The sequence below is a fragment of the Hyperoodon ampullatus genome (assembly GCF_949752795.1).
Source record: "Hyperoodon ampullatus genome assembly, chromosome: 13".
NCBI lineage: Eukaryota > Metazoa > Chordata > Mammalia > Artiodactyla > Ziphiidae > Hyperoodon > Hyperoodon ampullatus.
The window spans coordinates 52,422,170-52,449,665 of record NC_136926.1 but is presented as its reverse complement, the minus strand read 5'-3'; the positions used below and the strand labels follow the sequence as shown (position 1 = coordinate 52,449,665).

Below are 27,496 nucleotides of genomic sequence, written 5' to 3'. Positions count from 1 at the left end.
TCAACGAGGACAGAAGCCCCCTTGTTCAGGACCTTGCCCTATGTATCTTATCTCCCTGGTGTTCTGTAATATCCTTTATAATAAACCAGCAACCTGGTGAGTAAAGGGGTTTCCTGACTTCTCTAGCAAACTAATCAAACCCAAGGAGGGGGTCATAGGAACCCCTGATTTATAGCCAGTCTGTCAGGAGCCCAGGTAACACCCTGGACCTGCAATTAGCATCTGAAGTAAGGGCAGTTTTGTGGGACTGAGCTCTTAACCTGTGGGATCTGATGCCTTCTCCTGGTAGATAGCGTCAGGATTGTGTTGAATTGTAGGACACCCAGCTGGTGTCTGAGAACTGCTTGGTGGTGAGGGGAAAACCTCCCTTCATGTTGGAATTAGCTACTAAGGCAACATGGTAGCAAAAGCATTAGGCTTGGTATCTGAGGCTGTGGTCAGAGATTTAGTTCTGTGAGATTATTTAGTATTGCTGAGCCTGTTTCCTTATCTTTAAAATAAAGTCACGATGCCTGCTTCACACGATTGTTGAAAGAGTAAACGAGATAACTCATACCAGTTCCCAGAAGTAGAGCATTATACAAATGGAATTTATTGTGCATCCCTCTCTTCCTCATCCCCGGCACCTCCTCCTTATCAGTGCTGAAGTATTGGGTAGCGGAGTCTCTGCAGCGGGTACTTCCTAAGCAACTTGTTATATGAAAGTTCTTAAAGTCAGTATGTTGACCCGTTGTCCTATCCCGGAGGTGTTCAGAGGTAGAAAGTGAAATGTTCTCATCTGAAATGTATCACAGCAATTCTGTCTGAGCCTGTAGCCCCTCCACGTAGGTCTGTTATAAACTGAAGAATGGTGTGTTGAGTCTGTCTCAGCTCATTGATAGTGATGCTGTTGGCTAGGAATACCTGAGGCACTCACCTAGGTCTGTACTACTTGGATGAGCTCTACAGACATTTCCCGGACTGGAGCTCATGTTGTGGCTGGACCAGCCATTGTGGTTTTTATTATGATTGAAGATACACCTCAGCAACAACTGTCAGGGAACTTTGAAAAAAATTTTTTTATTACGCACAGGTCCTGGAGGATACATGGTATGCCCAGGGCCACACAGCCTGGTAGCTGGGAGTGAGCAAGCAGAGCTGGGTCTTTGTCTTTATTAGGGTCCCAGGACTTGGTGTCTGGGGTTTTGTGGGTTCACTCTTTATTGGTGAATTTAAAACATAAGAGCAAGAATTAGGGCATGAGAAGGGAAAAGGTGGGTGACCACTCAAGTGGTCAGTTACCCAGGGCTTTCTGAAAGGGGAACTTCATGGGTGGGGGTGGCCTGGTTCCTTACCTAGTTACTTAGTTAGTAGCTGTGTCATACAGCTGGCAATTTGTTTATTCAAGATGGATGTATTTGAAATGGATGCCTCAGCAAAGCTTAATGTCAGGCACTTACATTAGCTGTGTGTCCTCTTGCAACCCTAGACACTACATTTCCCTGTGAGTATAGTCAGATGACATCCCTATGTAACCAGCTGGTCTGTTGGCAAGGAATTCTGTATTCTTCTGTCCCACTGCAGGTGGAGCAGTAGGTTGCTAAGACTGATTAAAGCTAGACTCTGCATTTGCGTAGGATTACTGCTTTAAAGGGCTGTGCCAAGGGGCATGTAGTGACTTCTGCACATGCTCTTCATTTCTCAACTAGACCCATACTTGGAGTCAGAGGCTTGGCTTTGTGGCTTTACCTCTCAGGCTCAGTGTCCTTGCTGTAAAATTGAATAATGGCATTTATTAGTCACTATCTTGGCTCTCGTGGGACAGTGCCAAATAGGACCACCCTTGAAGGGACAAGACAGTGTCTTCCATCCTAACCAATCATAGGGATAGCAAGGACTCACCCCAGGTCAAATGGCTTGAAGCTCACAGTGGTTTTCTACCACAGTACCATGCTTCCCAACATATTAGGAAGAACACTGAACAGAAGGCAGAAAAAAAATTGTATATATGGTACTTTTTGCTCTTCCAAAGCACCTTCCTTTCTGTTTCCTCTGCTTCGCTTGTCAAGGAAAGTATTATTGTAATTCTTGTCTTACTAAATGCAAAGGGAAGTGAGCACTCATGTAAGGTTACACAACTAGTGAATGCATAAAGCAAGACTAGGATAGGTGGAGTCCAGAATTCTTAGCTGGTATATTGGACTATTGCTGCATCCCAAGATTTGAGCCTTCTGAAAACTTAAGGGAAACTTTATGATGCATCGAAAGGATACTGGCATAATTATTACCAGGAAGACTACATGGTCTTAGGTTATGGGACCACGTGCCTTTGAGGGACCAATTGCTTTTATCACAGGGGTAATAAATGCTCCTCAGAGGGATCTGGTATTCCTAGAGCAGTCTTCAAGAGTTAGTCAACCTCTAGTGTAGAAATACGTGAGAATGGACCAACTGCAACTCTACAGACTCTCTCTTTCCTCTTTCAGAATCATCCCCAGGTGTGACAGAGGTGACCATCATAGAAAAGGCGCCTGCTGAACGTCATATGATTTCTTCATGGGAACAAGTAAGTGTTGCCCTGTTGAATCCTCACCTCCCAACAAAGGGAGGTCAACTCAAATGCCCCTGAGAAGGAAAGATTGGACAGGAAACTTATTCTTATCTCAGGCCACAGCCACCTTCAAGGTAGAGTTCACCTTTCTCTCTGTTCCTGTTCAGGCCATTTAACACTCCCTTCCATTCCATGCCATCTCCCCAACACAGAGCAGCTCCTCTGAGCCTGTCTTATGGAGTCAATGGAACGTTTGAAGTTGTGTATACAACAAAGCTGGAAATCCAGCAAGGAAAGGAAGAATTAAATATTAATAAGCGTGTGGGGCAGAACATGGTTAAATGTTGCAGAGAAGTATCAATACTACCCAGATTAATAGCGAATGCTTTCCAACCCTCCTCTGAAGTTCCATTCATTCATTTATTCAATAAACGTTTTAAGCCCCTAAAATGGGCCAGGCATTGTGCTTGATGTTGAGTCCTGGAGAGTCAGTGATAATCAAAAAAGAGCACAGTGTCTTACCTCTTGATCTTACTGTCTAAGGCATAGTATAAGTCATTCCAAATATAATTACAAAGCAGATCAAGTTCTGTGAAAGAGAGGTAAAGGGAGCATTGTCAGGAGGCCTGACCTAGTCTGGAGGTTGAGAAACATTTTTCCCAAAGAAGTTATGAGAAGTTGTTAACCAGATAGGTGAGATCTGGGAATAAGGGGCTTTTAGCCTGTGTGAAGGCTTCAAGATAGGAAGGATTACATTTTTCCAGAGCATAAAGAAGGTCCATGTGGCTAGAGCACAGGAGAACAAGCGAGAGAGGTTGACAAGGACCAGGACATGCAGGGCTTCGTAGATCATCAGGAATTTGTTCTTTATCTTGGGAGAAAAGGGGAGTCACTGAAATGTTTTAAGTAGAGAAGTCAGATTTCTGCTTTGGAAAATCACTATGGCTGAGTAGCAGCAAGTGGATTTGACTAGGGGGCAAGAAGTTACCTTGCCATTTAGTGAGTGCTGCTAACACATATCAGATAAGTTGTTTCATTTAACCCTCAAAATAATCCTGCAAGATAGGCATTGATATCTCTGTGTTACAGATGAAGGAACTGAGGGTCAGAGAGGTCAAAGAATTGGTCCTGGGCCACATAGCTACCAAGTGGCAGAGCCTGAATGTGAACTCAGTTGTCTGCCTCTAAGCACATGCGCTTTCTGCTCTGGCAGACTGCCCCTCGTATAGAGGGCAACACTATGGCAGCCTTGCCCTAGCCAGCCAAGCAGCCCACAGGTATGTGGACATGTTCAGTCCCTGCCAACAGCGCTCACTCTCCCAGGGCTTAGCCAGTAGCAGCTTCACTGGAATCTCAGTAACTGGTAATCAAGGTTTCTCTCCATGACCTCGGCTCAGCAGCACCTCAGTGTTTATCATGGGCTCACTCAACTCCCACTCCCATTTTCACTCACAGCGCATGAGAGAAAATGGAATTCCAGAGCAACATCTATCTGTTAAACTCTTACTGGCTGATGAGTCCTGGTGCAGCTGTGGCTATGCCAGCCTGGCCTGTTGACATTGTTGATTACATCACTCCTGATCCTTAGCAGGCTTAAGTCAGCCCTTTAGGGAGAACTGCCTCGGGACTCTTTTTAAGAATAAGATTCTGAGGTGTTTCTGTCTGTTGAAGAGGAGACTCCTGGCTTAGAAACCCAGTCATAGACCTGGATGGGAGAATGAGAGCACAGGAATGCATTGTCTGGGGTGGAACACCATTAAGGCTGTGGCATATTATGTCACTTATTTATTGAGATAATTTCTGAGGCATATGCTTCCTGTGTCTTATAGCAGATATTCCCTAGAATTCTCTAAGATGACTTCACCCATTTGTTCCAGTTTTACTTACGATATTGTAGCTTATTCATTGGAAGTATGCTTTCCACGTCTGCTTTTCATGGCTAGAGTCTACATCCGATGTCACTGGGATCTAATCTGCCTCCTGGACAAGACAACTTTTTTGGGTTCCCATTTAGCTTAGACTGACATTGAGGAGAATACAGTTGTAGAGCTGAGTAAATAGTCATCAGCAGTCAGAAAGAATTAAAGGGCATGCACGAGAGAAAGAGATTTTTAACTAACTGAGATAGCCAATGGAACATTTTCTTCAGGCATATTCAGTTGGGGGAAGTTTTGTGAAAGCACCTACAATAATAAGATACATAGATTTGAATATCTCAGACCTAAGTACAGTAAAATATGCCATATCTGAAGTATCAGTACAAACAGTATTAGGATCAGTAACGTAAAAATTCACTTGAGCAGTTGGCATGTCTGAGCTTTATGAAGGGCTATGAGAGGTGCTTGAAAGCTAACATATGAACACAGACGATAGGAGTTTTGGATGGGTACTTTTATGTTTTTATATAACACTTTTTCTGATTATACTAAACAAAAAAAATGGTGACAATAGAAAATTTGGAAAATACAAAAAATGATTTTTAAAAATGAAAAGTCCTATAGGATCTTACCACTTAGGAGGTAACCACTGTTAGTGTAATTTTAGCTGTGGGTGGAGGGTGGGTAATGGGTAGTGGTCCAGGAACCCCCCTAAGAGCCCATGAATGGAAAGTGGTCCATGGACTCCTTGAAATATGTGTTAATTTATGAAGTATGTACATTTTTCTGTGGAAAGATCTTCAGGTTCTGAAAGGGGCTCATAACCCCATAAACCTTAAGAACATGTTTTTGTATGATTTTTTTTTTTTTTACATTCAAACTAGAGGCAATATACTATGTGCCGTTTTGTCACTTAAGCAATGGAGAGCAGAAGTTTTGGTCTGAAACTCACCCACCCCACTTCTTCACCCGAGGGTTAACTGAAGGGCACCTTTCCACAGGAGCAAGCTAGGCAGGGCCCCTCTGGCTCGTGCCTGCTCCCAGAAGTACCTGTACCAGAGGAGCAGGAGGGTCCCAAGGAGCCGGTAAGTCCCTTCTCTAGGGGACTGACCCTTGAGAACTGTGTCCTTGGAGACGGCCCAGCCAGAGCACAGCCATCATGTGGTAAACCTGCTGTCTACAGCTGCATCTATATAGCCAGATAATATTTTTTCCTTCCAAGAGGAGGCCCACTGCCTCTGCCCTGCCCTCTGGGAAGCCCACTGAGATAAGATAATAGTAAGGCTATGGAGGCACTGATGTGAGGAAAACAGCCTAGAGTAGGAGTCTTGTGCCAGCTCAGGCCCTTGGCTAAATATCATAACTTCTCTGTGTCCCCTGTTCATCATCCATAAAATAAGTGGTTTGACATTAGTGTTATTTTTTTTTAATTTTACTGAAGTATAGTTGATTTACAATGTTGTGTTAATTTCTGCTGTACAGCAAAGTGACTCAGTTATACATATATATTCTTTTTCAGATTCTTTTCCATTATGGTTTATAACAGGATATTGAGTATAGTTCCCTGTGCTGTACAGTAGGACCTTGTTGTTTATCCATCCTAGATACACTAGTTTGCATCTGCTAATCCCAAACTCCCAGTCCTTCTCTCCCCCCTTGCCTCCCCCCTTGGTAGTCTGTTCTCTATGTCTGTGAGGCTGTTTCTGTTTCATAGATATGTTCATTTGTGTCGTATTTTAGATTCCACATATAAGTGATACCATATGGTATTTGTCTTTCTTTTTCTGACTGATATGATAATCTCTAGGTCCATCCACATTGCTGCAAATGGCATTATTTCATTATTTATGGCCAAGTAATATTCCATTGTGTGTATGTATGTGTATGTGTGTCTCTCTATATATATATATAGAGAGAGACACACATACACACCACATCTTCTTTATCCATTCATCTGTCAGTGGACATTTAGGTTGTTTCCATGTCTTGGCTATTGTAAATCGTGCTGCTATAAACATAGGGGTGCATGTATTTTTTGAATTATATTTTTGTCAGCGTATATGCCCAGGAGTGGGATTGCTGGATCATATGGCAACTCAATTTTTAATTTTTTGAGGAATCTCCATACTGTTTTCCATAATGGCTGCACCAATTTACATTCCCACCAGCAGTGTAAGAGGGTTCTCTTCTCCACCCCCTCTCCAACATTTATTATTTGTAGACTTTTTTTTTTTTAATTTTTGGCTGCATTGGGTCTTTGTCGCTGCGCGCTGTCTTTCTCTAGTTGCGGCGAGTGGGGGCTACTCTTCGTTGTGGTGCGCGGGCTTCTCATTGCGGTGGTTTGTCTTGTTGTGGAGCACGGGCTCTAGGCGCGTGGGCTTCAGTAGTTGTGGCACGCAGGCTCAGTAGTTGTGGCTCACGGGCTCTAGAGCACAGGCTCAGTAGTTGTGGCGCACGGGCTTAGTTGCTCCGCGGCACGTGGAATTTTCCCAGAACAGGGCTTGAACCCCTGTCCCCTGCATTGGCAGGCGGATTCTTAACCACTGCGCCACGAGGGAAGCCCTGGAGACTTTTTGATGATGGCCATTCTGATCAGTGTGAGGTGGTACCTCATTGTAGTTTTGATTTGCATTTCTCTAATAGTGATGTTGAGCAGCTTTTCATGTGCCTATTGGCCATCTGTATGTCTTCTTTGGAGAAATGTCTATTTAGGTCTTCTGGCCGTTTTTCGATTGGGTTGTTTCTTTTTTTGTTATTGAGTTGTATGAGCTGTTTGTATATTTTGGAAATTAAGGCCTGTCAGTTGCATCATTTGCAAATATTTTCTCCCAGTCTGTAGGTTGCCTTTTCATTCTGTTTATGGTTTCCTTTGCTGTGCAAAAGCTTGTAAGTTTGATTAGGTTCCATTTATTTATTTTTGCTTTTATTTCTGTTGTTTTGGGAGGCTGACCTAAGAAAACATTGGTACGATTTATGTCAGAGAATGTTTTGCCTATATTCTCTTCTAGGAGTTTTGTGGTGTCATGTCTTATATTTTTAAGTCTTTAAGCCATTTTGAGTTTATTTTTATGTATGGTGTGAGGGTATGTTCTAAAATCATTGATTTACATGTGGCTGGCTATCCCACTTTTCCAACACCAGTTGCTGAAGAGACTGTCTTTACCCCATTATATATTCTTGCCTCTTTTGTTGAAGATTAATTGTCTGCAGGTGTGTGGGTTTATCTCTGGGCTCTCTATTCTGTTCCATTGATCCATATGTCTGTTTCTGTGCCAGTCCTATGCTGTTTTGATTGCTATAGCTTTGTAGTATTGTCTGAAGTCTGGGAGGGTTATGCCTCCTGCTTTGTTCTTTTTCCTTAGGATTGCTTTGGCAATTATGGGTCTTTTATGGTTCCACATAAATTTTAAGATTATTTGTTCCAGTTCTGTGAAAAATGTCATGGGTAATTTGATGGGGATCACATTGAATCTGTAGATTGCTTTGGGTGGTATGGCCATTTTAACAATATTAATTCTTCTAATCCAAGAGCATGGGATATCTTTCCATTTCTTTGAATCATCTTCAATTTCCTTTACTAGTGTTTTGTAGTTCTCAGCATATAAGTTTTTCACCTCCTTGGTGAGGTTTATTCCTATTTTTTTTTTGGATGTGATTTTAAAAGGGACTGTTTACATTCCCTTTCTCATATTTCATTGTTAGTGTAAAGAAATGCAACTGATTCCTATATGTTAATCTTGTATCTTGCTACCTTGCTGAATTCGTTTATCTGTTCCAGTAGTTTTTATTTGGAGTCTTTAGAGTTTTCTATATATAGTATCGTGTCATCTGCATATAATGACACTTTTACCTCTTCCCTACCAATTTGAATACCTTTTATTTCTTTTTCTTGTCTGATTGCTGTGGCTAGGACTTCCAATACTATGTTGAAGAGAAGTGGTGAGAGTGAGCATCCTTGTCTTGTTCCAGAATTTAGCAGGAAAGCTTTCAGCTTTTCACCATTGAGTATTATATTGGCTGTGGGTTTGTTGTAAATAGCTTTTACAGTAAGTCCCCTACATATGAACAAGTTCCATTCCAAGAGTGAGTTCGTAAGTCCAATTTGTTCATAAGTTCAACAAAGTTAGCCTAAGTACCCAACTAACACAATCAGATATATAGTACTGTACTATAATAGGTTTGTAGTACTTTTCACACAAATAATACATACATAAAAAACAAACAGACACAAAAAATAAAGAAAACATTTTTAATCTTACAGTACCTTGAAAAGTAAAGTAGTACAGTACAACAGCTGGCATATGGGGCTGGCATCGAGTGAACAGGCAAGAAGAGTTACTGACTGGAGGAGGAAGAGGAGGTGGGAGATGGTAGAGCTGAAGGATCATCTGCAATAGGAGACGAGGGCAAGCTGCAATTTCACTCATACCTGATGCTGATGGCACAGGTTCTGGCTTTTTGCTGGACTCAATTCTATCCACCTTCTTGAAAAAATGATTCAGTGATGTCTGGATAGTACCTCTTTTTTTCTCGTCATAGATGGCCCAGTAGCACTGGATTGCATTCTGAATGGCTCCTGCAGCCTTTGTGTACCATTCTATGTTTGGGCCCCGTGCCTCAAAAACTAACAGTGCCTCCTCAAATAGAATAATTTATGTGATTGGACATGCAAATGCATGTTTGCATCTTTGAAAGTTCGCAACTTGAAGGTTCATATGTCGGGGACTTTCTGTATTATGTTGAAATATGTTCTCTCTGTACCCACTTTGGTAAGGGTTTTTAATCATAAATGGATGTTGAATTTTATCAAATGCTTTTTCTTCATCTATTGAGATGATCATGTGGTTTTTGTCTTTTGTTATGTGGTGTATCATGTGGTTCAACACACGCAAATCACATTGATTGATTTGTGTTTGCTGGAACCATCCTTGCGACCCTGGGATGAATCCAACTTGGTTGTGGTGTATGATATTTTTTATGTGTTGTTGGATTGGGTTTGCTAATATTTTGTTGATAAGTTTTGCATCTATATTCTTCAAAGATATTGGCCTGTAATTTTCTTTTTTTGTAGTGTCTTTGTCTGGTTTTGATATCAGGGTCATGGTAACTTCCTAGAATGTCTTCAGGAGTGTTCCTGCCTCTTCAGTCTTTTGGAAGAGTTTGAGAAGGATCAGTATAAGTTCTTCCTTGTATGTTTGGTAGAATTTGCCTGTGAAGCCATCTGGCCCTGGACTTTTGTAGGGAGGTTTTTTTTCATTATTATTACAGATTCTATTTCACTTCTAAGCATCAGTCTGTTCAAGTTATCTGTTTCTTCTTGATTCAGTTTTGGTGGGCTGTATGTTTCTAGACAGTTGTCCATTTCTTCTAAGTTGTCAAATTTGTTGATGTATAATTGTTCATATAATTGATATATAATTGTTCGCTTATAGTTTTTTTGTATTTCTGAGGTATCAGTTGTGATTTCTCCTCTTTCATTTCTTATTTTGTTTATTTGAGTCTTCTCTCTTTTCTTCTTGGTGAGCCTGGTCAGAGATTTGTCAATTTTCTTTGCCCCTTTGGAGAACCAGCTCTTGGTTTTTATTGAGTTTTTTTTCTATTGTTTTTTAATCTCTATTTATTTCCTCTCTGAACTTTATTAGCTCCTTACTTCTGCTGACTTTAGGTTTTGTTTTGTTCTTCTTTTTCTAATTCTTTTAGATGTTGGGTTAGGTTGTTTATTTGAGACTTTTCTTGTTTCTTAAAGGCCTGTGTTGCTATGAAATTCACTCTAAGAACTGCTTTTGCTGCATCCCATAGATTTTGTATAGTTGTGTTTTCATTGTCATTAGCCTCAAGGTATTTTTTAATTCCTTCTTTAAATTAATCATTGACCCATTGGTTTGTAAATAGCATGTTGTTTAGTCTCCATGTAATTGTGGTTTTTTGTCATTTCTTTTTCTGTGTTGATTTCTAGTTTCATGCTGTTGTGGTCAGAAAAGATGCTTGAAATAGTTTCTATACTCTTAAATTTGTTGAGGCTTGTTTTGTGCCCTAGTGTGTGGTCAATCTTAGAGAATGTTCCATGTGCACTTGAAAAGAATGTGTATTCTGCTTTTTTTGGATGTAATGTCCTGAAAATATCAATTAAGTCTAACTGTGCTATTGTATCATTTAAGATCTCTGTTGCCTTGTTGATTTTCTGTCTCAAAGATCTTTCCATTTATGTGAGTGTATTCCCAATTTCTCGCTTTATGTCTGTTAGTAATTTTTTATGTATTTGGGTGCTCCTATATTGAATGTATATATGTTGATGAGTATAATATCCTCTCCTTGTATTGATCCTTTTATAATTATATACTGTCCTTCTTTATCTTTCCTTATAGCCTTTGTTCTAAAGTCTATTTTGTCTAATGTGAGTAGTGCAACCCCGCTTTCTTGTCATTTCTGTTTGCATGAAATATCTTTTCCACGCCCTCACTTCAATTTTTGTGTGTCCTTTGCCCTAAAGTGGGTCTCTTGTAGGCAGAATAATGTAGGCTCTTGCTTTTTTAATCCAATATACCACTCTGTGTCTTTTGACTGGAGAATTTAGTCCATTGACATTTAAGGTAATTATTGATAGATACGTATTTATTGCCATTTTAAACTTTATTTTCCCGTTGCTTTTATATTTCTTCTTTGTCCCTTTCTTTTTGTTTTTCCTTTTGTGTGTGGTTTCATGAATTTCTTTTGTATTATACTCATGTTCTCTTTTTTTTTGGTTTTTTTTAATCCATTGCATGTTTTTGCTTTGTGATTGCCCTGTTTTCAAGTATGTTAATCACTTCCTATATCTACTTGCCTTATTTTTTTAATCTATTTTAATTAATTATTTATTCATTTATTTTGGCTGCATTGGGTCTTCGTTGCTTCACGTGGGCTTTCTCTAGTTGTGGCGAGGGGGGGTACTCTTCGTTGAGGTGCGTAGGCTTCTCATTGCGGTGGTTTCTCTTGTTGTGGAGCATGGGCTCTAGGCGCACAGGCTCAGTAGTTGTGGCTCACGGGCTCTAGAGCTCAGGCTCAATAGTTGTGGCAGGCGAGCTTAGTTGCTCTATGGTATGTGGGATCTTCCCGGACCAGGGATCAAAACCATGTCCCCTGCATTGGCAGGTGAATTCTTAACCACTGCACCACCAGGGAAGTCCCTCTACCTGCCTTAGACTGGTAGTCATATAGGCTCAAACACATTCTAGGAAAAAAAAATCTATATTTTATTACTCTTCTCCCCCACATTTTATGATTTTGATCCTCTTTTACATCTTCATTTTCATTCTTTTGCTGTTCATTGTGGTTATCATCACTTTCACAGAAGTTTTTTTGATTTTTTGTTTTAATCAGTGTACTGGGTTATTTAAGTGATTTACTCTTTCCTGTAGATTCTTACTTCTTTTCTATTTAGAGAAGACCTTTCAATATTTCCTTTAGGGTAGGTTTAGCATTGCTGTATTCTTTTACTTTTGCTTGTCTTTATCTCTCCTTCTATTCTAAATGATAATTTGGCTGAGTATAGCATCCTAGGTTGCAGTTTTCTCCTGTTCAGGACTTTGAATATATCTTGCTACTCCCTTCTGGCCTGCAACCTTTCTGTAGAGAAATCAGCTGATAGCCTTATGGGGGTTCCCTTGCAATTAACTTTTTGTTTTCCTCTTGCTGCCTTTAGAATCCTCTCTATCTTTAACTTTTGTCATTTTTATTATAATATGTCTTGGTGTAGGTCTGTTTGCGTTTACCTTGTGTGGGACTGTCTGTGCTTCCTTTACCTGGATATCTGTTTCCTTCTTTAGGCTTGGGAAGTTTTCAGCCATAATTCTTCAAATACATTTTCAATCCCCTTTTCTCTTTCTTCTCCTCTGGGATCCCTATTATTTATAGATTAGCATGCTTTATATTATCCCATAGGTGTCTTGTACTGCTTTCATTTCTTTTCATTTAGTTTTCTGTCTGCTGTTCTAATTGGGTGATTTCCATTATTCTATCTTCCAAATCACTTATTCATTCTTCCACATTATTCATTCTGCTATTCATTACCTTTAGCTCAGCTTTCATCTCGGCGAATGAATTTTCTAATTTTTCTTGGCTTCTCCTTATAGTTTCTACAGTAGTTCCTTTTTATATTAATCTGCATTTCTATCAATAGTCCTTCTTAATTCCTTCAGTATTTTTATTATCTCCTTTTTGAACTCAGTGTCTATTAGACTGAAGAGGTCTGTTTCATTGTTTGTTCTTTCAGGGGAATTCTCTTGATCTTTTATTTGGGAGTGGTTCTTCTGCTTCATTTTACTTATATTTCTCTTGCTCTATGAGTTTAGGAGACACAATTATCTACTGTGGTCTTGGAGGGCTATTTTTATGTGGGAGTATCCCTGTATAGCCTGTGTGGGTGTAATATTTTTTGGTGCGAGGGCTGTTCTTAGTGTGGATGTCTGCCGCCTCTTTCCCTAATATGTGCTGGCCATTATCCCCTTGATAGGAGGAGTGACTGGTGTTATGGTGACCAGAGCCTGCACTGGATATTGAGTGGGGCCTCCTCTTTGCTCTGTGGTTGTCACTGCCCTGTCAGGGGCCGGGTCTGTTCCCTAGTTGTTGGAGTAGAAGCCCCCAGATCCGTTTCTGAGCTGCATTTATGAGCTGCAGTGCGAGATAGATGGGATTGGAGCGCTCCCACTGGGAGAGGAGCCACTAATTATTCCTCTGCCAGAGCTGTTCGCCAGTGAGCATGCTTTGTTGTATCACCTGTCACCTGTTGTGCAGGCTCACAAAGTACACTGCTGTTGGCACTGCCTTCGGCCCGTCTCAACCTTGAGAATGCCGTCTCAACCCTGGGAATCCCGTCTCAACCTTGGTGTCCCTCAGACATTGTTTTCACAAGGCCACCAGTGCAGATCCACCAAAGTCAGGTCCCAGGACCTCATTAGTCACACATTTGGACCCGCTGTGGGAGCTATGGAAGCAGCTCAGACACTGGCCCAGCCCAGCCCCCCCCATGCACGTGCCCACAAAGCCCACAGCTGCTAAGCCAGAGCCATCCCAGCTGTAGGCACACCTGCTGTCTACTCAGATGTCCTGCAGGCACTAAATTTACAAAGCCAGTGGCGGAGGTGTAAATCTGTGGCTCGCACAACCTCGGGGTGAGATTTCAACCCTACTTCCTAAGGTGCATGGCCCCTGGGGCTCAGCTATTGTTTCAGCCCCACCTCTGTGAGTGGGCAACCCGCTGGCATATGCTCCCAGTGCCCCCGAGGCAGCAGCTGGGGGCTCTCACAGAGCCCGCGGAGGCGGGGCCGGCACATGGAGAAGGTGGCTGTAATGGCAGCCCCGCCCCTCCCTTCATGCACCACTTAACAATGGCGCTTCGCTTCTGTGGCAGGCCCAGGCTTTTTCCGCGAACACCGCCATTCCAGCTATGCCACACTCCACCCCCTTCAGGCTGTCTCCGCGCAGCCAACAACAGTCCTTTCCCCGGGTCTGTTCTCTAAACCCTGAGTTCCAGCACCCAGCCCCACCCATACCAGCAGACGTGTCCCAGGCTGGGGCATACGGTGCAGTGGCGCGGACTGTCTGTGCAAGTCTCCCTCTGTTCTGCCTGCTACAAGCTGGTTGTTGCGTTCTCCTATGAGCCTCTGAAGCTCCCCTTCTGTCCCAGCTGATCTCCCCACTGGTGAAGTGGCTTCCCAGGGTGCAGGAACCTTTCCTCTTTATCCGCTCTCCTCGCCGCCCCCCGGCACAGGTCCCATCTTACTTCCTTTTGTCTTTTCTTTTTTTTCTTTCTTTTGTTCTACCCGGTTACATGGGGATCTTTCATGTCCTTTAAGGGGGTTTGAGGTCTTCTGTTAGTGTTCAGTAGGTGTTCTGTGAGAATTGTTCCATTTGTAGATGCATTTTTGATGTATTTGTGGGAGGAGGTGAGTTCCACATCCTTCTACTCTGCCATCTTGATTGGAGCCCTTGACATTAGTGTTATTGAAGGACTCATCCACTTCCAATATTTCGTGATTCTTTGCTGCAAATGCAGAAGAAAAGGTTGAAACTAAAACCTAAATGACTGTATACCTGCTGCAGTCTCCTAAGGTTAGAGAAAAAAAATGCACAACCTCTTTTTATTTTAATAAAAGGCAGTTCCAAACTGCCCGGTTTTGTGCCCTTACATGATTCATGTTCACTGTGCCTGCTACCTGCCTTTTGTAATGATGGTAGTTAGTAAGACGTAATGTCTACACAAAGCTTTTCATCACTATGAAAGCATCTGCCTCTTAATCCTCACAGCATCCTGGGGTCAGGAGCGTTCTGTTATTAAATATTTCAGTGACATTTCATAGTTGCGGAGTGCTGTACAATTCTTGATTGGTTAGACTTTTCAATCCCCAGATAAAAATTCAATTTACTGGTGGTGAAACTATGGCCCAAGAGACCAAACAATTTGGCAGAAAATCCCCTCTCTTTTTAGCCTCACTTTTTCTACAGTCTGCAGAGAAGAGAGTGGGTTCTGAACCTTCTTGCCAATGTGTCCCTCACATGCCCCTGCTATGAATGTATTGTAAGCACCCCTGGTGGCAGAGAGCAGCCTACAGCATCCTTTCACTGTGGAACCCCTCACATGGTGCTCTCACTCTGCCCCCGTAGCTCTTCTGGGACAGGTAAGCCCCCTCTCTCCAGTGCCTCGCTTCCTCCCTCTGCACCGGCAACTGCCCTAGAGGGTCTTCCCCATCTCTTTAAAATTAAAAACAAAAACAAAACTCTCAACCTTATGTCTCCCTCTGGCTGCTTGGCCGTTTGTTGCTTTGCACAGCCAAGCACGTAGAAAAATGGTCTAAATCAGGGGTCAGCAAATGATTTCTTTAAAGGACCACATAGTAAATATTTTTGGCTCTGTGGGCCGTACAGTCTGTATCTCAACTACTCATTGGCCATTGTAGCACCAAAAGCACCCATGGATAGTACTAAAAAGCATGGGTGTGACTGGGTTCCGATTAAACATTATTTACAAAACCAGGTGGCAGGGCAGAGACCCCTGGTGTAAATTACTGTCCCCTTCCTTCACTTCCCAGTCACTTCACCCTTTTGCATCCTCTGTTTCTCCACCACCATTCCGTGGACACCGCTGTGTCAAAAATCACCAGGGGCCTCTTCATTGTTAAAGCCATCTTCTCGCTTGACATCTTTCCTGCACTTCTTGCTGTTAACCACCCTCCTATACCTAGCTATCTCCTCCCTTGGATTCTGTAGCTCCACCCTCCCTGACTGTTGCCCTGCCTTCTGACTGTTCCTTCTTAGTTATCTCTGCCTCTACAGATCCACAACACTCCTCTGTTACACATTTGTCTCTGGATCAAGTAGGAATACGTTTGGCTCAAAGAGGTATAATATTAAGCTAAGAATAGCTTAAACAAATGGTAATTAACTTTTCTTACATAGCAAGATCTGAGGTAAGCAGTTGTCAATTGTTCACTGGCCCTGACAGTGTTCAGCCATTATCTCTGTAATTCTTTTGGTCTTTTCCTTTATGGTGGCTAAATGACCACTAAGGCCCCACCTGTCACCTCCAAGCTCAAGGCAGGGAAAAGGTAAGGGATGTTGCCAGCTATACCTGTCACGTTTTAATCGGGAAGTGATAGTTTCCTAGAAACCCCGTCATTGGACTTGGGTTTACATTTTAATGTCCAGCACTAGTTACAGAGGAGGTTCTGAAGACAGGTATTGAACCGGGCACATTACCGTCTCAAACAAAATGAGGGTTCTGTCAAGGAGGAAGTAGAGGAAGATGGATTTGAATACGCAGCCCATGTGTCTGCCACAGTCTTCTCTGCACCTTGCCTCATTCCTTTCTGTTTCTAGTGCCCAGCACAGTATTTATTCCACAACAGACATGAATAAATGTTGAATGAATGAGTGAATTAGGTAAAACACAAAGGGGGGGAAAGAGTATAGAACTTACCCAGGTCACCCAGCTTCTTTTCCATAAACAGTTCTTAGTTGAGTCCCGAGAGTGAGGCCGCCACAGCGACCATCTCTGGAGCAAGGCGGCCGCAGGTGCAAAGGCTTCCCCCACTAAGGTCCCCGTCTGTAAGATCCTAAGGACTAGTTACGCCTGGGGGCATTGCTGTTCGGAAGGTTGTCTTGGCTGATGTCTGCCTTATACAGAGTTTCACCAAGACATGTGGTGCCCCAGACAGGCCAGTATTTATATTCTTTTCTATCACGCATTTTCTGAGGGAGAGTGATGGTTGTGTGGAGAAAGGATTTAGGGAAGAGTATGCTGCCTCTCCTCTGCGTCTTAGGCAACTCAGCTCCGTCCCCAAACTGTTATACCTGACCCACTAAGACCAAAGGTTCCAGTTAACCAGGCCTTCCCCCTCTCCTTAGGAAAGAGTTTGAGAACATACTTGAGACTTCTCCTGAGGATCTCACCCCGTCCCTCCACAGCCCACTCGGGTTTTCCTCCATTGCATGGGACATCCTCCCTGAGAAGAGTTTCAGGAGATGCAGGTGTCCTCACTGCCTCACGCTTCCAGTTAGATTTTAGTGCTTCTCATCGATGGGCATTCTGGGCAACCCTTCCTCTGCTGTTTTTGCAAATGGACTCATGGAGAGCCTGTCCACTGTGGATAAGCACCTACAGAAACATTCATTTCCATGCTCTGGCCCCTGGCCTCTTTGCCAACCTGATCCTGCATCTCCCCACCAGCCCCCTTCCCTGGTGAAGTGGCCTCTGAAAGCGAGGGGACAGTGGGCCACAGGATTCTCAGAAGTACAGCAGGTGAGCAGGAGGCTGTGGACGGCCCTTAACCCTTCCCTCAAGGCTCAGGCAGTGCTCAGGAAGGCTCTCTGGGAATCCAGCTGACGACTCCTAAAACGTCAGAGTGGCTCTACGGTCCAGCTGATGAAGCAGTAACACAGCTTGTGGTGGACTCTTCCTAGCATAGCTTAAAGAAACTATTGTAGATAGCCTCCTCAGGAGGGGGGGGTGGGAATCTAAAGTTGGGAGTTATGTAACAGAATCATCACTGGGGTACAGGGAGATTGCAATACCATGTTGACGCCACTGTTATTTCAAACACTGGTCAGCAGTGTTACTCTCCCTTCTTGACTTTCTCCCAAATCCTCTCTCTAATCCTTACACCCCGACTTCCATTTGCTTTCTGCCAGTCTTCTTCCTTCCCTTCTTTTTCATCCCCTCAAAATAGAGACTGAGCCTGAATCTGGCAAGAGAAGCCCTCTGAAGTGGGCAGATTACTCCCCCCAGAAGAGCAGTCTCTTCCCACAGTGTGCAGGACAGAAATTAAAACGGCAGCAACTCTGAGTTACTGGCCAGGGTGTAGGAGCCACCTAAACGTGGTGCCCTGAAAGCCTCACTCAGAAGGAAGCCCCACCATGCACGCTGCCAGGTGGTAAGGTCTACAGCAAGGAGGCAGCACAGCTGGGGCCACAGTGATTTATATGAAAATGACCATGCAGGTTTAATGTTTTTTCATGAACTTGGTTTACTTGACATTTTGCATGTTTATGTTATTATTTGAATTGTATTAAATATTTTATTTCACTGTTTTTTTTCTATTTTTATGAATCTCAAATATTTTTTTAAATACCAGTATAAAGTATTACCAAAATTTCTTTCTTGAGTGAAATCAATACTGTAATAAATGTTATAATCACTACTATTGAAATTCTCCAGCCTAACTTAAAGGTGAACAATGCTACCAGCCCATCTCGGCTCAGATCTCATGGAATCTGGGTTAAGAAAGACTTTCAGACAGTGGTTTCCTTGTCTCTACCACTAGATGGCACTAGTGACCAAAATCTCACGTTGGATGCTGGCCTTTGGGGATGACAGAGGGAGCAAGAACTTTGTCAGAACACTGACAAGTATAGGCTTCCTGTGCTAGGGTCCCAGGGATGGGAGAAAGGCATTCTGCGTACACACTTTTTCTCTCGGAAAGCACAGAGAATGTGTCATACTTGGAGGCATTAGGAGAAAACCCTAAACTGCAAATAACTTACTGAGCAGGAAAATAAATGTTTAGCCCAAGGAGTCAGAGAGTTCTTTATGTTACTCATCTCTGAAATTGAGAACTAGATGGTGAAGAGAGAAAAAACAAAAGAAGATCAGAATGCATATTTTAGTTCTTAGATCAAGAAAATGAAAAACCTGTTTCATTAAAATGACAACTATTGTATATTTAACAATATAAAAACACTGCTTACAATTACCTGCAAGCTTGAAGCTTGCTTCTCACATATAGTTCTTGAAGATGCTATGCCCTAAAACCATAATAATTACTCTGATTACCTAATCTCTCTTCCTCCCAGGCTTCCACCTCCTCCCACCCCCAGTGTTTTGTAGACTCAATCTTAGAGATTATTCTTGAACCTGGATTCACAGAGTTTGACACTCAAGGTCACTCAGCTAGTGGCAGAAATGGGAAATAAATTCAGATCGTACTGCTACACTCAACTTCCTCACACATTGGGTACCTGGAATTGACTGACAGTATGACCTAAAGCAAACTTGATATAAGCAGTGTTCAGTAGCACATCTCAAACGGGTCCAATAATCAAAAAGTTTGGAAATTGCCCCTCCACCTGTATAAACATAAGACATGATAAGTGAGAAAAGTAATTGGAGAACTCATCCTTCTGTACTCAGTGGTTTGACTGGCTAGAGAAGACTGGCCAGACATGTGCACAGATGTGAGTTACTTAGAATTTAATGCTCCTAGTACCTCCTAGAAGGAATCAAAGCTGTTACTTTGTTCTTTCCACACCAGTTTGGATGATTTGTTGTTCATATGAAGTATTTGTTTATATCCTATTGTGCTTCTTTACTTCCTAAGAACTTTCATAACTGTTAGGTTCATTGCATTAAATGCTCTAGAAGTATATACTTTTTACCTTTACGATGTTCTCATTGAGCCAATAATTTGTTTCAGGAAATAATTTATGAGCATGGGTCTGAAATTTATAGAAGTGATTGCTTTGCTCCAGCATCATCAAAACTTTGTGTAGGATCTCCTCTCACACCACGTTCCTCTAGGTCTCCCCCTCTTGTTCCCTTGATCCCCTTTCTCCAGCTAGCTCTCCAGAGAGGCATTACCACGGCAGAACACACACCTACTCTGCCTTATCAGGTGAGGCAAAAAGAGATCAAACTGGTGTCTCTGCTCTGTCTCTCTAATAGGGTTTTTTTGTTGTTTAATTTTTATTGCAATATAATTGACATATAACATTTTATTAGTTTTATGTCTACAAAATAATGATTTGATATATATGTGTGTACATAAATATATACACACACACACATATATGTGGTGAAATGACAGGTGTAATTAACACCCATTTCAAGAGTTACAGACTTTTTTTCTTGTGATGAATAACTTTAAAGATTTACTCTTAGCAACATTGAAATATACAGTACAGTATTGTAAACTGTCATCACCTTGTTGTACATCACATCCCCAAGACTAGTTTATCTTATAACTGCAAGTGTGTACCTTTTGACCACCTTCACCCATTTCGTTCACCCGCACCCCCCACCTCTGGCAACCACCAATCTAGTCTCTGTATTTATGAGTTCATTTTTTTTTGATTCCACATATTAGTGAGGTTATATAGTATTTGTCTTTCTCTGACTTACTTCACTTAGCATAATGCCCTCAAGGTCCATACATGTTGCCACAAATGGCAGGATTTCCTTTTTTATGGATGAATAATATTCTGTTGTGTGTGTGTATATATATATATATATATATATATATATATATACACACACACACACCATATTTTATCCATTCATCCATCGATGGACACTTAGCTTGTTTCCACATCTAGGCTATTGTAAATAATGCTGCAGTGAACATAGTGGTGCAGATATCTTTTCAAGATAGTGATTTTATTTCCTTCATATAAATACCTAGGGGTGGAATTGCTTCATCATATAGTTGTTATATTTTTAATTTTTCAGGAACCTCCATACTGTTTTCCATAGTGGCTGCACGAATTTACATTCCACTAGCGAATGCACCCTTTTCTCCACATCCTCACCAACACTTGCTAATTTGTTGTCTCTTTTGATAATAGCCGTTCTAACAGGTGTGCAGTGATATCTCACTGTGGTTTTGATTTGTATTTCCCTGATGATTAATGATGTTGAGCATCTTTTCATTTACCAATTTCATACAATTGGCCATTTGTATGACTTCTTTGGAAAAATGTCTGTTCACTTCATCTGCCCATTTTTTAATCAGCTTGTTTCATTTTTTCCTATTGAGTTGTATGAGTTCTTTATATATTTTGGATATTAACCTCTTATCAGCAAATTTTCACAATCAGTGAAAATTGTGAATATTTTCTCCTGTTATCTAGGTTGTCTTTTCATTTTGTTGATGGTTTACTTTGCTATGCAGAAGCCTTTTAGTTTGATATAGTCCCACTTGTTTACTTTTGCTTTTGTTGCCTTTGTTTTTGGTGTCAAATCCAAAACATTATTGTCAAGACCAATGTCAAGGAGCTTGTCCCCATGTTTTCTTCTAGAAATTTTATGATTTCAAGTCTAACATTCAAGTCTTTACTCGATTTTGAGTTGATTTTTGTATATGGTGTAAGATACTGGTCCAGTTTCATTCTTTGACATGTGGTTGTCCAGTTTTCCCAACACCATTTATTGAAAAGACTGTTTTTTCCCCATTGTGTATTTTTGACGCCTTTGTCATAAATTAATTGACCATGTATGTGTGGGTTTATTTCTGGGTCTCTGTTCTGTTCTGTTGATCTGTGTGTCTGTTTTTATGCCAATATACTGTTTTGATTACTCTCCCTTTCTACTCCAGTTTGAAATCAGGGAGAGTGATTCCCCCAGCTTTGTTCTTCTTTCTCAAGATTGTTTTGGCTATTTGAGGTCTTTTGTGGTTCCCTACAAATTTTATGATTGTTCTGTTTCTGAGAAAAATGCCACTGGAAGTTTGATAGGGATTATACTGAATCTGTAGTTTGCTTTGGGTAGTATGGACGTAACAATATTAATTCTTCCAACACGTGAACATGGAATATCTTTCCATTTATTTGTATTTTCTTCATTTTTTTCCCATCAATATCTTATAGTTTTCCGTGTACAGGTTTTTCACCTCCTTGGTGAAACTTATTCCTAGGTATTTTATTCTTTTTGATGCAATTTTAAATGAGATCATTTTCTTAATTTCTCTTTCTGATAGTTGGTTATTCTTGCTTAGAAAAGCAATAGATTTTTTAATATTGATTTTGTATCCTGCAACTTTACTGAATTTGTTTATTAGTTCTGATGTTGAATAAAATTAGCAAGAGTGGGCATCCTTATCTTCCTCATCTTTGAGGAACCGCTTTCAGCTTTTAACCCTTCAATATGATGTTACCCATGGGCTAATTATATGACCTTTATTATGTTGAGTTATGTTCCATCTATACCTACTTGTTGAGAGTTTTTTTTTTTTTATCATGAATGGATGTTGAATTTTGTGAAATGCTTTTTCTGCATGTATTGAGATGATCATATGATTTTTATCCTTCATTTTGTTATAGGTGTACCATATTGATTTATTTGCAGATGTTGAACCATCCATTCATCCCTGGAATAACTTCCACATGGTATATGATCCTTTTAATGTATTGTTGAATTCAGTTTGGTAATATTTTGTTGACAGTTTTTGTATCTATGTTCATCAAGGATATTAGCCTGTAATTTTCTTTTCTTAGAGTGTCCTTGTCTGGTTATACGAGGGTAATGCTGGACTCATAAAAGGAGTTTGGGAGTGTTCCTTTTTTCTGTTTTGGACTAGTTTGAAAAGGTGTTTAGTGTTATTTCTTCTTTAGTATTTGGTAGTATTCACTAGGGAAGCTATCTGTTTCTATAATTTTGTTTTTGGGGAGGTTTTGATAACTGATTCAATCTCCTTACTAGTAATTGGTCTGTTCAGATTTTCTATTTCTTCATGATTCAGCCATGACAAGTTGTATATTCCTTGGAATTCATCTGTTTCTTCTAGGTTGTCCAATTTGTTGGTGTATGATGTTCATCATAATCTCACGATCCTTTGTCTTTCTGTGGTATCAGTTGTGATGTCTCCTCTTTGATGTCTAATTTTTTTCAGTTCTTTTTTTCTTGGTGAGTCTTGCTAAAGGTTTGTCTGTTTATATATTTTTTTAAATATCAGCTCTTGGGGCTTCCCTGGTGGCGCAGTGGTTGAGAGTCCGCCTGCCGATGCAGGGGACACAGGTTCGTGCCCCGGTCCGGGAGGATCCCACATGCCGCAGAGTAGCTGGGCCCGTGAGCCATGGCCGCTGAGCCTGCCCGTCCAGAGCCTGTGCTCCTCAATGGGAAAGGCCACAACAGTGAGAGGCCCACATACGCAAAAAAAAAAAAAAAAAAAAAAAAAAAAAAAATCAGCTCTTAGTTTCATTGATCTTTTCTATTATCTTTTTAGCCTCTATTTCATTTATCTCTGCTCTGATCTTTGTTATTGACCTCCTTGTACTAATTTTGGTCCTAGTTTGTTCTTTTTTCTCTGGTTCCTTGAAGTGTAAAGTTAGGTTGTTTACTTGAGAACTTTCCTATTTCCTGATACAGGCATTTATTGCTATGAATTCCCCTCCAGAACTGCTTTTGCAGCATTCTACAAGTTTTGGTATATTGTATTTCTATTTTTTATTTGTTCAAGATATTTTTTCATTTTTCTTTTGAGTTCTTCTTTGACCCATTGGTTGTTCAGTAGCATGTTGTTTACTTTCCACATATTTGTGAATTTTCCTATTTCCTTACTATAATTGATTCTAGTTTCATACCATTGTGCACAGAAAAGATGCTTGATATGATTTCAGTTTTCTTAATTTTGTTAATACTTATTTTGTGGCCTAACCTATTATCTATTCTGGAGAATATTCCATGTACACCTGAGCAGAGCGTGTATTGTGCTGATTTTCGGTGGAGTGTTCTGTAAATGTCTCTTAAGTCCATCTGGTCTAACATGTCACTTAAGTCCATTGCTTCATTGTATTGCTGTCTTTTTCTCCCTTTACGTCTACTAATATTTGTTTTTTATATTTAGGTGCATCTGTGTTGGATGCATAAATATTTATAAATATTATATCATCTTGTTGGATTAACCCCTTTATCATTATATAATGCCCTTCTTTGTCTCTTGTTAGAGTCTTGTCTTTTTTTTTTTTTTTTTTTTTTTTTGCGGTACGCGGGCCTCTCACTGTTGTGGCCTCTCCCGTTGCGGAGCACAGGCTCTGGACGCACAGGCTCAGCGGCCATGGCTCACGGGCCTAGCCGCTCCGCGGCATGTGGGAATCTTCCCAGACCGGGGCACGAACCCGTGTCCCCTGCATCGGCAGGCGGACTCTCAACCACTGCGCCACCAGGGAGGCCCTTAGAGTCTTGTCTTAAAGTCTACTTTGTCTTGTATAACTCTCCCAGCTTTCTTTGGTTCCATTTACATGGAATATCTTTCCATCCCTTCACTTTTAGTCTATGTGTTATTACATCTGAAGTGAATCTCTTGTAAACAACAGAGTTTGGCCTTAGATAAGTCCTTTCTTATCCATTCAGTCACTCTTTGTTTTTTGATTGAAAAATTTAGTCCATTTACATTTAAAGTTATTGTTGATAGGTATGGACTTACTGCCATTTTGTTCATTGATTTCTAGCTATTTTGTAATTCTTCTGTTTCTTTCTTCTTCTCTTGCTTCCTTTGTGATTTGATGATTTTTGGTAATGCTGTGCTTAGACTCCTTTTTCTTTATCTTTTCTGTGTCTGTTATGGGTTTTTGCTCTGTGATCACCATGAGGCTTATATTTAAATGTAACAGTCTATTTTAAGCTGATAACAGCTTGTTTGAATGCATTTTAAAGCTTTACATTTTTACTCTCCCCGCCACACATTTTAAAAGGTGTCACAATTTACATTTTTTTATCTTGTGTATCCATTAACAAATTATGGTAGTTATAGTTATTTTTACTACTAAAATATAGTGTATTTTACTACTTTTACTATAGTTACTTTACTCTTTTAATCTTCATGCTATATCTATAAGTGATTGACCCACCACCATGACAACATTAGATTATTCTGAATTTAACTATACATTTACTTTTGCCTGTGAGATTTATATTTTCATATTTTTTCCTGTTACCAATTAGCACCCCTTTGTTTCACCTTAAGGAAGTCCCTTTAACATTTGTTGTAAGGCTGGTCTAGTGGTGATGAGCTCCTTCAACTTTTGCTTATCTGGAAAACTTTATTTCTCCTTACATTCTGAAGGACAGCTTTTCCAGGTAGAGTATTCCTGGTTGGCAGGTTTTTTTTTTTTTTTTCTTTCAGCACATTGAATCTATTGTGCCACCCTCTTCTGGCCTGCCAAGTTTCTACCTAAAAATTTGCTGATAGTCTTATGGGGGTTTCCTTGTACATAACAAGTTGTTTTTCTCTTACTCCTTTTAAGATTTTCTCCTTTAACTTTTGACAGTTTAATTATAATGTCTCTTTGGATTTTTCTTTTTTGGAACTCTCTGGGATTCCTGGATTTATTTCCAGGTAGTCTGTTTCTTTCCCCAGGTTAGGGAAGTTTTCAGCCATTATTTCTTCAAATAAGCTTTCTGCCCCTTTCTCTCTCTTTTCTTCTGACTCCCCTATAAATGTGAATATTGATCTGCTTGATGTTGTCCCATAAGTCCTTTAAACTCTATTCACTCTTTCTTATTCTTTTTTCTTTTAGCTGGTCTGATTGAATGAATTCCAATACACTGTCTTCTAGTTCACTGATCCTTTCACTTCATCTAGTCTGCTGTTGAACCCCTTTATTGAATTTTTCAGCTCAGTTATTATATCCTTCACCTCTGTGATTTCTGTTTAGTACTTTTTTATATTTTCTTTTTGTTGAAATTCTCACTTTGTTCATGTATTGTTTCCCTGACCTCTATGAGCATCTTTATGACATTATTTGAGCTCTTTATCAGGTAAAAATTACTTATCTTAATTTCATTAAGGTCTTTTCCTGGGGTTTTATCTAATTCTTTCACCTGGAATATATTCCTCTCTTTCTTCATTTTTCTTGACTCTCTATGTTGGTTTCTATGCATTAGATACAATAGCCAGTCTTGAAGGGGTGGCCTCATGTAAGAGATGAACCTTATTATTCAACCCTGCCGTGGCTCTTGGTTGTCTCTCAAACCTTTGTGACTGTCCAGCCTACTTTGTTCTTAGTGGCTCCCAGTAGTTGTGGGTATACCAAGACCTGTCAGTGTCCCAAAGAGAAGGATCTCAGCACCTAGATGCAGGCTGATTGGAAGCTGGACACTCAGGCAGTAACTTTTAAAGTACGCCCGTATACCTCTTTCAGGGGAAGACTGAGAGATGGGCATTCTGTCTGCTCCCTCTGCACTGAGCCCTAGGGGGATAGCAGGTTAAGAACTATTTCTTTGTTTGCTACCATGCCATTGAACCCATGAACACAAGCCATGCTGCTCACCAGAGCCAGATATCAAGGGATGTGTCCTCTGAGCAGCAGCCACAAAAGCTGGAGCACCAGATGTTTGCACAACCTCCATTCATAGAAACACTGGTGACCCAGGGCAGGGCAAAGGGAGAGTGCAGAGATGGCACCCACTCGCCTCCCCAGTCTCTGGAGAGGATTGCAGTTGGCCCCTAGATGTTGTTAAATTATAAGCCTGACCCTCAGGCTGCAGTTAAGATCTATAAATAGGCCTCTTTCACTTACAGACTGGGCATTTCAGTCTGCTGCCTCTGCCCTGTGCCCTGGTGGCATAGCTTAAGATCTGCTACTCTGTTTATTAGAGTCCTGTGGGGCCCAGGAACATAAGCCTTGTTGGCCAGCAGAGCCAGGCAATCAAGAGGTGTGTCCCCTGGGCAGTAGCTGCAAAAGCTGGGGTGCCAGACGTGTGTATAAGCTCCTTTCCAGAAGATACCTGCTAGTGAGGCAGAAGGAGAGCATGAAGATGGTATGGTGCGCACTAGCCTCCCTGGTCTCTGGAGAGGATTACAGTTGGCATCTAGATGTGTACTAAATCCGAAGCCTGCCCCCTCAGGCCAAAGCGTTTAAGATAAGCAATTAGGCTTCCTTAATGAAAAGACTGGGCATTTTAGTCTGCTGCCTCTGTACTGGGCCCTGAGGGTATATCCATGGTAAGTCCATGAGAGCCCATTAAGAACTATCTCTTAGTTCACTACAGCCTTATGAGTCTCTTGGACCCAAACCCCACTGGCTTCCAGAGCTAGATGTTATGGGGGCCCATCTCTCAGGTGGAAGTCTTAAAAGTTGGGGTGCTAGGTGTAGGGTCCAAGCCCTTTGCTCCTCAGAGAGAATCCAGGAGTTGTGAGTTCCCTCCTCGTTGCGTGTCGCCCTGCCGGGAGTGGGTTTTATGGCGAGGTTGTGATCAGACTCTCGTACCCATTTCAGTGTGTCTTCTTGTTCACCCGATGCGTAGGAGTCGCTCAGCTAGTTTCTGGATTTCTTTCAGAGGGATTGTTGTTCGATTTGTAGCTGTAGATTCAGTGTGTCAGTGAAACGAGGTGAGTGGAGGAGCCTGGTTTGTTGCCGTCTCAATCCAGAACTCTCCAATAGAGTTTTATAGGTAATTATTCAGAGTTTTCCTGTTTTGGGGATCTGAAACACAGTAAATAGCATCCCCAGATGCTTTGAGGCATAGCCCTACACCCTCCTTCCCAGCCCTGACCTAACAGTCTGCTTCTTTGTGGTTCTAGAAAAATAACTGTGTGCTGCCTGAGGATCTGAAGAACTTTTACCTGATGACCAATGGCTTCCACATGACATGGAATGTGAAGCTGGATGGTGAGTCAGCCTCCTTGCTGTAGAGGAACATTTCCCTGGCTGAGGTTAGATGAGACAACTCTGAGGGCCTTTACAACTTATGAGTCTTTGAATCCGGACAGTTTTTCTGGGTTCTTCTAAAGTGCAGTGTCCAGAAGCTGTGATTATCCCCCAACGCTAACACATGCCATCACTGCTTCACCCACTGCCTCCCCAGCCCCTGTGCCAGGGTCTACCCAGTACTTAACTGGAAGCT

General features: G+C 41.3%; 1 protein-coding gene across 2 annotated transcripts in view; it reads left to right on the top strand.

Annotated features, from left to right (window-relative positions):
* The window catches only part of TPGS2 (tubulin polyglutamylase complex subunit 2), a gene marked incomplete at both ends in the record, with an annotated part of 55,488 nt that overhangs the window by 14,208 nt on the left and 13,784 nt on the right, over positions 1-27,496 (top strand). For both annotated transcript variants that reach the window (XM_079717457.1, XM_079717456.1), the window contains 2 exons: positions 2,466-2,545; positions 27,174-27,261. In XM_079717457.1, the coding sequence (XP_079573583.1) occupies positions 2,466-2,545; positions 27,174-27,261 (168 nt within the window). The remainder of the gene's footprint in view (positions 1-2,465; positions 2,546-27,173; positions 27,262-27,496) is intronic.